General features: G+C 38.8%; 1 protein-coding gene across 1 annotated transcript in view; it reads left to right on the top strand.

Moving 5' to 3' along the window:
- Positions 1-2,786, top strand: part of LOC139984292 (CUB and sushi domain-containing protein 3-like) — a 74,129-nt gene extending 71,343 nt beyond the window's left edge. Inside the window, exons 32-33 of the mRNA XM_071998143.1 lie at positions 1-318; positions 2,326-2,786. The exon at positions 1-318 is cut by the window's left edge and continues 18 nt beyond it. Coding sequence (XP_071854244.1) covers positions 1-318; positions 2,326-2,330 — 323 coding nt within the window. The 3' untranslated portion in view covers positions 2,331-2,786. The remainder of the gene's footprint in view (positions 319-2,325) is intronic.
- The last annotated feature ends 10,865 nt before the right edge of the window (positions 2,787-13,651 follow it).

The following is a 13,651-nucleotide window of genomic DNA, read 5'->3' as shown; positions in this document are numbered from 1 at the left end:
CAGAACCATGTCAAGCCTACCTACCCTACACCCAGGCTAGTCTTGAACCAATGTTTCCGTTGAGATTAAGTCTGTTACCGAGGGATGATCAGTTGCCCCTGTTCTTTGCACCGGGAACTTGCGACGATGAATCACTCCGTAGAGCAGTCTGTAGAATTCTCTACCCACCAGCGGTTATGCAGGCGGTCCCCTCAGGGCCGTGCTTTGGGGCTTGCCAAAGATTCAGCAGTTGCCCTAATGCTTTGTTACTCCTCGAAGTAGATTGTGACGCCCTCGATTTTACCGTAATGGGCTCACTCCCTGGCCTGTGTACTCGAGGTAATGTAGTCTTTACCAAACAGCCGTTTTCTGTTCTTGTAGTTGTTGTCATAGTATGTTTGTTTTCTTTTGTTTTTCTTGTTACATTTCATTGCTTAGTTTTTCTAGGGTTTTTCTCTCTCTGTCTCTCTCTCTGAATTTTGGTTTATAGTTTGCAAAAGCCAGAACTTGACGGGGCCGGAGTTTGATAAACAAAATGTGTCGTAAATTAACAACCACTCCACATGAGAGAATCAGTTGCAAGATCAATGAATGACCTTATCAGTTGAAAACTTACATATTTTTCTTGAAAGACTTTTGGAAATTTGGATCTGTTGAGTGATAACTTGCATTTTCATTGGTCAGTCATGTATTGGTAAAACCTCAAATTTGGGGTCTATGATCAAATTGGCGCCATGATTTATGCATGCCATAAAACATACAGAACCAGCCAACACATTGACCAACATCACAGGCGATGAACGTTCTAGTCTCGAAAGTAAAACAAAAGGACATGGACTTAAGATGAGGACTATACCAGACAGGATGTCAGAGTTATAAACCTGCCAGTTGGGACAAATTTAAATATGCTAATACCACTACCTACTGTCCTCCCGTATCATGCTTCAAAGCACTCGTACTGACAGTATGAACAGTTTCTAATCTTTATCTGATTCTAATGCTAATATCACTCTATACTGTCCTCCCATATCATGATTCAAAGCTCTCGTACTGACAGTATGAACAGTTTCTAATCTTTATCTGATTCTAATGCTAATACCACTCTATGCTGTCCTCTCGTATCATACTTCAAAGCACTGGTAATAGCAGTATGAACAGTTCCTAACCTTTGTCCGATTCTAATGCTAATACCACTCTATACTGTCCTCCCATATCATGCTTCAAAGCACTCGTACTGACAGTATGAACAGTTCCTAATCTTTATCTGATTCTAATGCTATTACCACTCTATGCTGTCCTCCCATATCATGCTTCAAAGCACTTGTACTGACAGTATGAACAGTTCCTAATCTTTCTCTGATTCTAATGCTATTACCACTCAGTACTGTCCTCCCATATCATGCTTCAAAGCACTAGTTCTAGCAGTATGAACATTTTCTAACCTTTATCCGATTCTAATGCTATTACCACTCAATACTGTCCTCTCGTATCATGCTTCAAAGCACTTGTACTGACAGTATGAACAGTTCCTAATCTTTATCTGATTCTAATGCTATTACCACTCAGTACTGTCCTCCCATATCATGCTTCAAAGCACTAGTTCTAGCAGTATGAACATTTCCTAACCTTTATCCGATTCTAATGCTATTACCACTCAATACTGTCCTCTCGTATCATGCTTCAAAGCACTTGTACTGACAGTATGAACAGTTCCTAATCTTTATCTGATTCTAATGCTATTACCACTCAGTACTGTCCTCCCATATCATGCTTCAAAGCACTAGTTCTAGCAGTATGAACATTTCCTAACCTTTATCCGATTCTAATGCTATTACCACTCAATACTGTCCTCTCGTATCATGCTTCAAAGCACTTGTACTGACAGTATGAACAGTTCCTAATCTTTATCTGATTCTAATGCTATTACCACTCAGTACTGTCCTCCCATATCATGCTTCAAAGCACTAGTTCTAGCAGTATGAACATTTCCTAACCTTTATCCGATTCTAATGCTATTACCACTCAATACTGTCCTCTCGTATCATGCTTCAAAGCACTGGTACTAGCAGTATGAACAGTTCTTTAACCTTTATCTGATAGAGACAGGATATTCATACAGTTCGTACTGTCATTGCAAGTACATTAAAGCAGGACATTATGCAGTATGGAAGAAAGCATTGTCCCAACTGGGTGCTATGAACAATATGTATATTATTGATTCCTTTCACTGTTATACCAGCTCCAATCACTCAATAATGTATATAACCTTCAGTTATGAGTATGGTTTTTTGCTGAATTTAAATATGATTATTAATTTATTTATTAATGTTTCTCTTTCTCTTTCAGCTTAAAGAATGACTACTTGTATCAACAATGGAGAAGATATTGGGCTTTGTTTTTCTTTAAAATGGTTTTTACTATAAAATATGGTATTGAGTTTTTTTCAAACTATGTCACACGTACCATGTTACTCTTTTAAATTCTTACTCTTATAAATTTCAGTCAATTGAATGGAAAGACAGCTTATTCTTTCAAGTGACATTTAAAATTAACTTTTTAATTAAAAAATTTTTTAATTAAAAATTAAATTAATTAAAATTAAAATTTTCAATTATTTCTCTCATATTGGGCACTCAGTAAACACTGGTTTATGATAATATCATTTAAAATTATTTCCATCAAAATCTGGCAATTGTGGGCAAAATATTACTTACACACGTCAGTCAACTTGGAGAACTTGAAGTAGTTCATGATTTCTTGCGAATTTCTTTAGTATTTTGCAAAAAGTTGAGAATGAGCAACCCCCCCCCCGCAAAAGAAAAATGTGTAACACAATACTTGTCTTGTATTAACTATGTAATTCATTTTTGATACAAAGCTTCAGTTATCAATGAGTTTGTTCAAATGCTATAAAAAAATAAGTTCATTTTATACATTTTCATTGTTAGCTTCATTTGTGGTGGCAAAGTCCTGAAAAATTTCCCTATATCTCTTTATCCTATCTAATACGGTTTTGTCAAATTTCATAGGTTCTCAAAACTAAGAAGATATTGCCATACCCAAGATTCCCTCAATTATGATATTTTATTTTAAGGCATCAACTGGCATCAAAAGACCACATGTAGTACCGAACATGTGTGAATAACCTGAGATGTGTTTTAAGTCATATCTATTTATTTAATGTCAAGACATTTTAAAAACAGCTTTTGGTTGATTATTCTGTCAAAATTCTTGGAGATTGATAATAGGTGGACAGTACTTTGTGTAAAATTGTTGGCGCTTTTTGACATCTGTAGATCTGTCGGTGTGTATCCACCCATTGCTGTCAATGTCCACATAAAAATACCCAAGTTATCACATGTATGGATCTTTCAGTATGTATCCAACCACATTAAAATAATCCAGTTAGATGACAGCCATAGATCATTCAGTGTGTATCCACCCCTATTGTTGTCAATGTCCACATTAAATACCCCCAGTTATGACAGCCATAGATCTCTCGGTGTATCCACCTGTTGCTGTCAATGTCCACATTAAAAATACCCAAGTCATAACATCTATGGAGCTTTCAGTATGTATCTAACCATTGTTGTCAATGTCCACAATAAAATACCCCAGTTATATGACAGCCATAGATCTTTCAGTGTGTATCCACCCAGTGTTGTCAATGTCCACATTAAGAATACTCGAGTCATCACATCTATGGAGCTTTGAGTGTGTATCCAACCATGTTGTCAATGTCCACATTAAATTACCCAAGTCATAACATCTATGGAGCTTTGAGTGTGTATCCCTTCATTGTTGTCAATGTCCACATTAAATTACTGCAGTTGGATGACAGCCATAGATTTTTCAGTGTGTATCCACCCATTGCTGTGAATGTCCACATTAAGACTACCCAAGTTTTAACATCTATGGAGCTTTCAGTGTGTATCCAACCATTGTTGTCCATGTCCACGTTAAGAATACCCAAGTCATCACACCTATGGAACTTTCAGTATGTATCCAACCACATTAAAATATTCCACTTAGATTACAGCCATAGATCATTCAGTGTGTATCCACCCCTATTGTTGTCAATGTCCACATTAAATACCCCCAGTTATGACAGCCATAGATCTCTCGGTGTATCCACCTGTTGCTGTCAATGTCCACATTAAAAATACCCAAGTAATAACATCTATGGAGCCTTCAGTGTGTATCCCTTCATTGTTGTCAATGTCCACATTAAAAATACCCAGTTAGATGACAGCCATAGATCTTTCAGTGTGTATCCACCCATTGCTGTCAATGTCCACATTAAAAATACCCAAGTCATAACATCTATGGAGCATTCTGTGTGTATCCAACCATGTTGTCAATGTCCACATTAAATTACTCCAGTTAGATGACAGCCATAGATCTTTCAGTGTGTATCCAATCAGTTGTTTGTTTGCAATTATCCACATATTAATACCCGATACTTCTTAATGTCTGTAGGTCATTCAGTGTGTTCACTCTTTCAATGCGATGTATTCAGTGTTAAAATGCCAAATGATCATACATGAAGGTACTGCAATTCTTACATAAGTACTGACATAAGTTTGTGATCGTTAGGTCTTTGGCGGTAAAATCGACTCTGTATTAATGGGCAATTGAATAATGGTATTTTTATTTGGTTGTTTATTATAAGGATATTTGTCCTATTTCAGCCAAGGTTTCTTCAACAATTATGGTAAATAATTAAATATATTTGGGTTTTGTTTTTCATATGATTAAACTCATTAATGCGAATTTGCAAGTTTCAATAAAGTTGGTATTAAAGGGAACCTTGTATCTCCTTTTTGTTTTGTGTATGGTTTTTTTCTATGTCACAGACAAAGTTTCCACTCAAGGTAGTAGTTGAGGCCAGGGAAAAGAGAGAGAGAGAGAGGGGGTGGTGGCGGGAGGCAGTGGCGGCGGAACCGGGGGGAGGGGCTTGGGGGGCTCAGCCCCCCAATGAAAAAGTTGAGGGGGCAAATGCATGATAAGCCCCCCAATATTTACCAAGGCTCCGAAACGTGCATCTGCCCATTTTTCAATGCATACTTGTCGATCTGTCCGACGCACACGTATACTATATAGGTGTAATAATTTTAGTAATTGCTGGGGGACCCTCGGCCCGTCCCCTGGCTATAGACCACATTGTCACCCAACCGCGTCTTCACGCCCCGTGAAAAGTGGAAGCAGTGAGTGTGAGTACCGGTAAGCGTAACACAACTTCGTCTAAGGCCAATGACTTGCCTCATTTCAGCCAGTTCTCCAACATCCCCTTAGTGGCGGAGCGTCCACATATACAGTCAGGGGGCGGATGCCGCCCCCCCCCGACGGACTCAAATGGACTGCTGGCGCCCTTTTCAGCTTTTCACTACTTTTTACTTATTCGCGATTATTGACTATTTTATTGCGCTCCCATATACCTATTGACATTTGTCATATTCTGTTGGTGTAATTTTCCGACAAAATGGCGACGACACCTATTTATTCTCCGTTTATCTGCAAATTAGCAAGGCCCGGAAAGGGTCATTTCCTGCAATCTAGGGAGTATCTTTACTCAAAAATTTTCTGTACGCTCCGCGCCAACCTGTGGTGGCGCTCCGCTTAGATAGTGTCGATATATTAGATTGTATATATATATATATATATATATATATATATATATATATATATATATATATATATTTAAGTAACGGTCTATAAGCCCTCCCTTAGTGCACCACAGAAAATTTTCTGTGTTGTCATGATGGCGATATAGCTTGTCATTACAAACTTCGATTTGATGTACCATTAAAATGTGATTTACCTATATAATTAATTGTCAGTTAACGTCATTGTCTATCAAAATGCACCTTGTATCTTAAAATATGATTTTGCTCTAGTCGATAAAATGATTTTTTAATGTTCATATCAGAAATTCTGCTGATTTTTTACGATGTACTCATTTATTTTACTTTTGCCAAATGTTTTCCAGGAAATAGCAACCTAATGTAATTTTTTCACCTTGATTAATATATACAGCTACTTTAATCTTAGAAGTCAAACAATTCACAGTTTGACATTATGTTCTCACGCAAACACTACCTGTAGTACGGTAACCTTTAGAATCGTCTTTCCACAAGTTCCCAAATTCAATAACAGTGAAACTAAAACCCACAGGAGCCAAATAAAGCGATACACCATGGAGCAAAACATGGAGATTTTACTTAGCAGGAGTTATCAACATTGACTAAAGATTATATGGACATCTGTCACAAAGGTATATCCGTTGTAAGGGGGAAAAACCTTAAAGAAGCCACCTATAGTGATCATGTGACTTGGTATGTGACTTGGCTGTTGTTCGACCCACACGACACCGTCCTGTTTATTTTCGTCACTAGAGGTGGGTTTTACAAACACATATTGAAGCTCTTGGCACGATGATGACATTGGTGTCAGTCTCAATCCACATGTTAACATTTTACCTTGAAAATATGACAAGAAAAACCAAGAGCAAATCAAAGATTTCAGATGGGATGGGAAGGATTTCTCCAAAGAGGAGCAAGACTTTGCATAGCTGCTTGGATGAATTGTTCTTCACAACAACAACAATTGTATCTGTCGAAGTAGCTAAACATGATAGTTGGGTCCGTGTCTCACTTGTGTAATAGGAAATTTATTCTCACCTGAAAGACATCTGTCCAAACGACTGCAGTCAGGCGCGGCGGAACGGGAAAATTATTGGGGGGGGGGGCTAATGTGTGGAGACTATCTAAGCGGAGCGCCACCATCAGTTGGCGCGGAGCGTACAAGAAAATTTTGGGTTTTTCAAACCCCCCAGATGGCCGGAAACGGCACTCCCGAGTGTTTTGTGCTGCGAATACCTAGCCTTAAAATATGGGTCTCAAGCCTGCAATTTCTCAGATTGCACGTAAAAATCTGTAAAAACATTGTAATTTGTATATTCGATGGTGTTTTAAGAGAGTAGCTATTACTCGACGTGTCCTCGCAAAGGCGTTTTTGAGTGTAGTAAATTACTACTTGCAATTAAATGCAATAATAACAAGGGCGTCGGATGCTATTTTTGATTGGTACGGCGGTTCAGAGTGTGGCCAACTATCATAATTATCGGGGGGGGGGGGGGGCGTTTGGTAGGTCAAACTACGCTACGCGCCACCATGGTTGGCGCGTAATGGAGAAAATTTTGAAAATATTCCTCCCAGATTGCAGGAAATGGCACTTCCCGAGCTTGAAAACAAGACCCCTGCCATGCTAGAGAAGTCACATTTAGCCTACTTGCCGTAATCATTATTGAAAATTATTGAAACATATACCTCAGAGATTTTTTTTCCATTTTTTAGTCCTACTTTTTTTCTCTTTTTTTTTGCGTCGTGAATATTGGTCCGGCGTTCGCCGGACCTGCCCGTACCGGCTCCGACGCCCCTGAATTAAATAAATATCATATAGAAAAAACAGAAAGCATTTCTTAATGTCAACAAATGGGTAATTCCAAAACCATGTGCAGTTGCCAACAAATTTCTATGACCTAGCACTGTCATCATGTCATGAATGCATGTACCCTGTATACACTACAGGTGAAATGCTAATATTGTGTTTTTGTTCGTTTAATAATTGATTGCGTTTAAACATAAAGCCATGTTCCACGCCTTGCGTGTACTCGTAGTGTAAACGCAAATGTTGATGAGTGTAGGTTTAGCTTATTACCCTCTATTTAAAACACTTATATTCGATGAGGCATGATACAGACAATCAATTATCATATGTAATTATTACACCTATGTAGTATATACGTGTGCATCGGACAGATCGAGAAGTATGCATTAAAAAATGGGCAGATGCACGTTTCGGAGCCTTGGTAAATATTGGGGGGCTTATCATGCATTTGCCCCCTCAACTTTTTCATTGGGGGCTGAGCCCCCCCCCCCCAAGCCCCCCCCCCCCCGGTTCCGCCGCCACTGACTGCAGTAATTCCTCCGATCGTCGTATAGAATGTACTGACGAAACCAACAGCTAGTATCGAACCGGCCAGACTGATGCCCGTGACTGCATTCACTGCTAGGGCTGGGGCATAGACCACTATACCCATGTAGATCATCAAATATACAAAATTGATGGTTACACCCAAGTATCGGACAGCCTTACCGAATCTCATGTCCAGATACTCGTAGATACTGGTCACTTGTAGCCGATAGAACAAGGGGCAAAATGAGAAGACCACGAGACAGAAGGGGATAACTTTATTGAGGATCACCACCCAATATTGAGGCCCGTGGATGTATACCTCCGCAGGTGTTCCCAAGAATGTCACAGCGGATATCGCTCACGATGACAGAAATAGCCACTGGTATCGGGTGCATGCTACGGTTCGCGAGTAGGTATTGATTTGCAGAGCGCTGGCGGTCTCCCCGTACGGCGTGGTAGACACCGACCCCGGCAGAAAACATCAGGAATATGATTAAAACAATGTAATCCAATGGTTCAAGGTACGCCATGGTTAACATTTAAAAGACACGTCGTCGCAGTTGTATGTTATTATCGGTACACTTGTTACAATAGTTGTATACAAAACAGCAATGGGATTAAAAACAAAATCAACGCACTGGGATACACACTCCCATATGAAGACCACGGAAGCCCTATAGTACCGGCATTTTTTCTTTGCAATGATAATAATGAGCCATGTCTGGTTGACTTTAAATAGAATACGTTGCTGTGTCGATTGCTCTTTTAGTTTATTCGTTTTTAATCGAATTAAGATCTTTTGGGTTATTTTTGGTTAAATATTCCTCATCGAACGCACTACTCACACGGGAAAAAACACCCGTTTAAATCGCCGTTTTCGGTCTGTAATTGCGACGTAAATTCCGAGTTCCAAGCCTGTTTCCGTTACGTTTCCATTCCTGAAACTAGTGATTAAGGTTAGCTTACGACCCAACTTAAACGCGTGAGTTTTCCGCGTTCGCGATGACTTATTTACCGAGTAGGCGGTGACCGTAAACGCCAAGTGTCATCCAAATACGGTGAAGCTTACTTAATCGTGCGGTTTCATGGAATGGTAATCTTTACGTTTCCGGTCACAATTACAACAGATTCGCTACCTTAAACATGACCGTTAATCTGGAGTTTACGTTTGAATCCAGCAGTAAACTTCTCGCATTGATCATCGTAAACGCCATGATTACACCAATATATACGGAGAAACGTGCTCATCGTAAACACATTACTTACGACCAATACAGGGGCTGGGCTTATTCGCCACGTTTAGGGAGTCTTAATCGGGTTGATTAGGCTGAGAAATACACGGACCACCTCTATCAAATATTACATTTGATTTAAAGAAAATTAAAAATAATAAACATAAAATCACACTCGTTTGATTTTCCACCTTTTTATTTATATATTTGCACTTCACATCGCATCGTAAACGTTTATTTGTTATTTTTACACTTATACAAAAACTATGTAAATGAACGAAAGACCACTTCTGATGTGTAAATACATCTAAATGCAACTCAATATTGCTTTACATTATGGTGTTGAATATTTAGCTTTTTGAATACAAAGTTTGAACCTCGAGAAGCCATTTTCCTTATCAATTTTCAAAACATGCATTATTGTCCGGAGAATGTAATTTGATGCCCAAATATGACTTTACTTACATTGTGGCAATTATATACACATGCAACGATTTTAATGCCAGGTGAAAGAAGGAAAAAACAAGTAAATATTGAATGTTTCTATTTTTAGTTACTAGTTTGCAAATAAAAACCTCTGAAAACCAGCTACCCACTTGAAGTAACTTAACATATCAGCAGTTAAATTGAACCACACAAATTTATGTTTAAAATTCGGTGTGTTTATCCTCAGATGATATAAACGCCTAGGCACTTCTTCCATGATGGTTATCGGCCCCTCGACCCCCCCCCCACCCAGGCCCGGAAACGGTACCAGCCTCTTTTATGTGGAACGAACTTGACACAGAACACCACTTCCTGCCTCATTTCGTAGCACGCTTAATATTTTGTTGCTGCTTTAAGTTTTATTGTAATTAACATATATTTTGATATAAAATTCAATGATAGCCCAAACAAGATCTCTAAATTCTTTACCCTGAAAGTCTGGAATTAACCATGCATGAATAATGAAAGACAAACGTACAAGTACAACAACATTTCGAGGACAAGTTATTAGGCCTATGCTCTATAGCTATGTCTTATTTTAAAATATGATTTACTTAATGATTCATTAACAATTAATAGAATCATGCTTTTTTCTTGGCTTTTGTTTCCTGAAAATATTTTAAGGATAACTTAATCCTTAACATTTAATCCCTTGATGGAATATATTAGTTGTGAAGGGAAATTTATAAAAAAGGCTTCCATTAAAGCAAAAGACTTACAAGAAAATAATAATTAATCTGACATCTATTATTATGGGCATATTCTTTCTTCCTTGTTGCATTTATCTCAGACAGGATTTCGTTTTAAAGGTATCATGTAATTATATTACACCAAATGTTAAATTAGAGAAAACTCTTCTATATTATACAAAATCGTCAACTGCAACTTGTTTGTATCCGAAACAACGGCGTTTGCTGTTTGTTCCTGGTGCCTCATTAATCAACAAACGCTCAGGACAGGATTATCCACGTGCAACAGGGGCACGAGTTTAAATGTTGGGTAAAAAATTCAAAGAAATATTGTTATAAAGTTACATTATTCTACGCTGTATATGGTACAAAAAGTTCAAAGAAGTCAAACGAAATGGACTTCGATATGCAGTCTTTACACTGTTGATCAATGACTGTTTTTATGTGATGTTTTAATGTACGTATCATAACCACCGTGGGCAAATAGATGTCTTTTGTGAGCTATACATCCGGCGTTATCCGGTGCCAATGTATCTCTATGGGGGCTCCAATAAACTGTTTGCCACGGGCCTCCCACAAGCTTAATCCGGCACATCAAACAATGACCATTTTCACCATTTGGAGGGGGGGGGGGGGGGTCATACCTTCATTATTATTGTTCAGCCTAATTAACAGCCCAAGTTGAGGCGTCACGGTACCCTAGCTCGTTCGCTCTCCATGTCAGATTCCTCGGATGACATATAATCAGTTGACATCACTGTACAGTCTGTGTGACGGTTAAAATGACACGTATAGGGTTATTTCCACTGGTCATAGACTAATTAGCATAATATGCAAGGTGTTTGTAGCGTATTCAAGAGTAAATGCCAAAACGTATTGTTAGGGAGCGAGGCGCGCTAAATAAAACAAAAGGTCTCTTACAAAGGAGGAATATTTGAAACACATGCCCCTAATTGCAAGCATTGCTTCCAGGTGGAATGAGCAAATGAAATGGAACACGAGGTTTAGAAACTTCACTTCACTCTGAGCATCTAGGCAGAGCAGACGGCGGAGTTAGGCGTTAGCAAATAGGGCGTCGATCACAGTATAGTATATATGTCGTGGAGACAGGCCTAGGGTATATATTACCGGGAGAGGCTATAATTTTGTCTGGGTAGACCGTATACTTGTGTACTGATATTTGTTTGAGAGTACCCTTCACCGACCAAATGGAGACACCTGCCCCGTGCCGTGACTCAGAGGCTGTCTAAATCATTTCACTGTACCATTTCCTGGGAGACGAAACTCAGTGCTCCGTTTTGTTGTTAGGATACTGGGAACGTTAAGTCAGAGCCTGTTTAATTTAGAGAGGAGCCACGAGACGGAAGATCCGTGCGTATAGCAGCCAACGTTGAGGCCCTCCCTCCGTCTGTATATTGGGCGATAACATCATATATGGTTATACGCAAGAAAGCATTATTTAAAAGAGATATCGACTAACGACAGATTAGTTAATAAGAGAATTGTCATGGAGAAAAAACCCGACTTCGTTAGTTAAAAGAAACATTTTCTGTTGAGTAAAAGAAGGGCACCAGTAAACTTAAGATTTTGTTATGTAAAAGACAGTTAATCTAGCAAAGCAGCTTATGTGAATTGTAGTGTACAATAATAAATTTTCGTTATTTATAAGCATACTGTTACATTTCATCTTTTTTTTCATAAGTGTTAAAAGAACCCGAGTGGGAATTTATTATTTGAATTTCCCACGTCACAATGGGGGCCTGTCCGGGAAAATTTGAAAATTGGGAAAATTCAAATTGATGGAAAACAATACAGAGTATTGCACATGTTTGGAACTGGTGTGGATTAGATTCCGTGTACAATTATTGGAGGGATTGCGTTATCTATAATATAATATTTAATTGTATCTAATTAGGGATATCTATTTAAGGTGACTATTGCTGATAGGTATTTGGTAGAGGGACATTTGGTAGTTAGTGATTATGTATGTTTTATAATTGTTTATTGCAGTTATAATAATGTAAAAGGAATACATGTAAATACCTTCATATTTCTTTCATTGATAGATAGCCCTCTCGTCCGGTAAGGAGCAGGTGCCAGATCCGTCGGTTGTGCGGTGTAAGGGAGACTCTCAGGGGTATCAAGGTAACCAGTTATACTCGTATACTGACCCCCCCCCCCCTTCTCAATGGTATTTACAGTTGTAATGTTCAATATTGAGGTAACGTTGCGCGTACTCTTTGTAATAGTGTGCTTAATAACACTAGGTAGTAATTTCATTGACGTAAATTTGGAAGTGAGGGCAGAGATGGATCTTGACAAGTTAACAGGGATTGGAACCAAATTGGGGTTAGAAGGTCAGGAACTCAAAAAATTTATTGATGAGGAGCGTAACGGAGAACGTGATACTCGCGCTGAGGCGAGAGACCACGAGCGGGAAATGTTAGAAATGCAATTGAAAATAGAAGAAGCGAAGGCAAAGCAAGCAGAGGCACATGCTAGGGACCATACAAATGGTGCAAATGGTCAAGTTCAAACGTCAGTTAGGGTCAATTCTCTCAAATTACCTGCGTTTGTAGAAGGTCGAGACAATATGGACGCATACTTATTGCGATTTGAAAGATAAGCGGTTAATCAAAGATGGGATCCTAACATTTGGGCAGTGAATTTAAGTACTTTATTAACTGGCAAAGGTCTTTTGGCGTACTATAACCTAAACGATGCAGATGCAAGTGACTTTCAAAAACTGAAAACAGTGTTGCTTAAACGGTACGAACTCACCGAAGAAGGCTTTCGTAATAAGTTTCAAACAGCTAAACCTGAACAAAGTGAGTCTGCATCACAATATGTTACTCGAATTAAAAATTACCTTCAAAGATGGGTACAATTGTCTGGGACACCGAATACTGTTGACGGAATGTATGAATTATGGTTGAAGGATCAATTTTTGCACAGTTGCCCTAAGGAGTTATCTCTCTATATAAAAGAAAGACAACCCCCTAATATAGCAAACCTGGGTAAAATTGCAGACCAATACATTGAAGCCCATCATAGTTGGTATGCCCACCCTAAAGAAAGAATTCGTAGCAGGCAGGGGCAAGAATTAGGACAACCTGGTACACGTGGTCAGGGTATTAATTCAACTAATCCAAGAACTTATCAAAATAATCGATCATATCAAACGAATGAATCAAACTCTAAAAGAAACGTAACTTGTTATGTTTGCGGAAGGCAAGGTCATGTGGCTAGGGCCGTGGTTTTCAACCTTGGGCTCGCGGGCCCATTTGG

Source organism: Apostichopus japonicus, chromosome 17 (assembly GCF_037975245.1).
Source record: "Apostichopus japonicus isolate 1M-3 chromosome 17, ASM3797524v1, whole genome shotgun sequence".
NCBI lineage: Eukaryota > Metazoa > Echinodermata > Holothuroidea > Aspidochirotida > Stichopodidae > Apostichopus > Apostichopus japonicus.
This window is presented reverse-complemented; position numbering and strand designations above follow the sequence as displayed.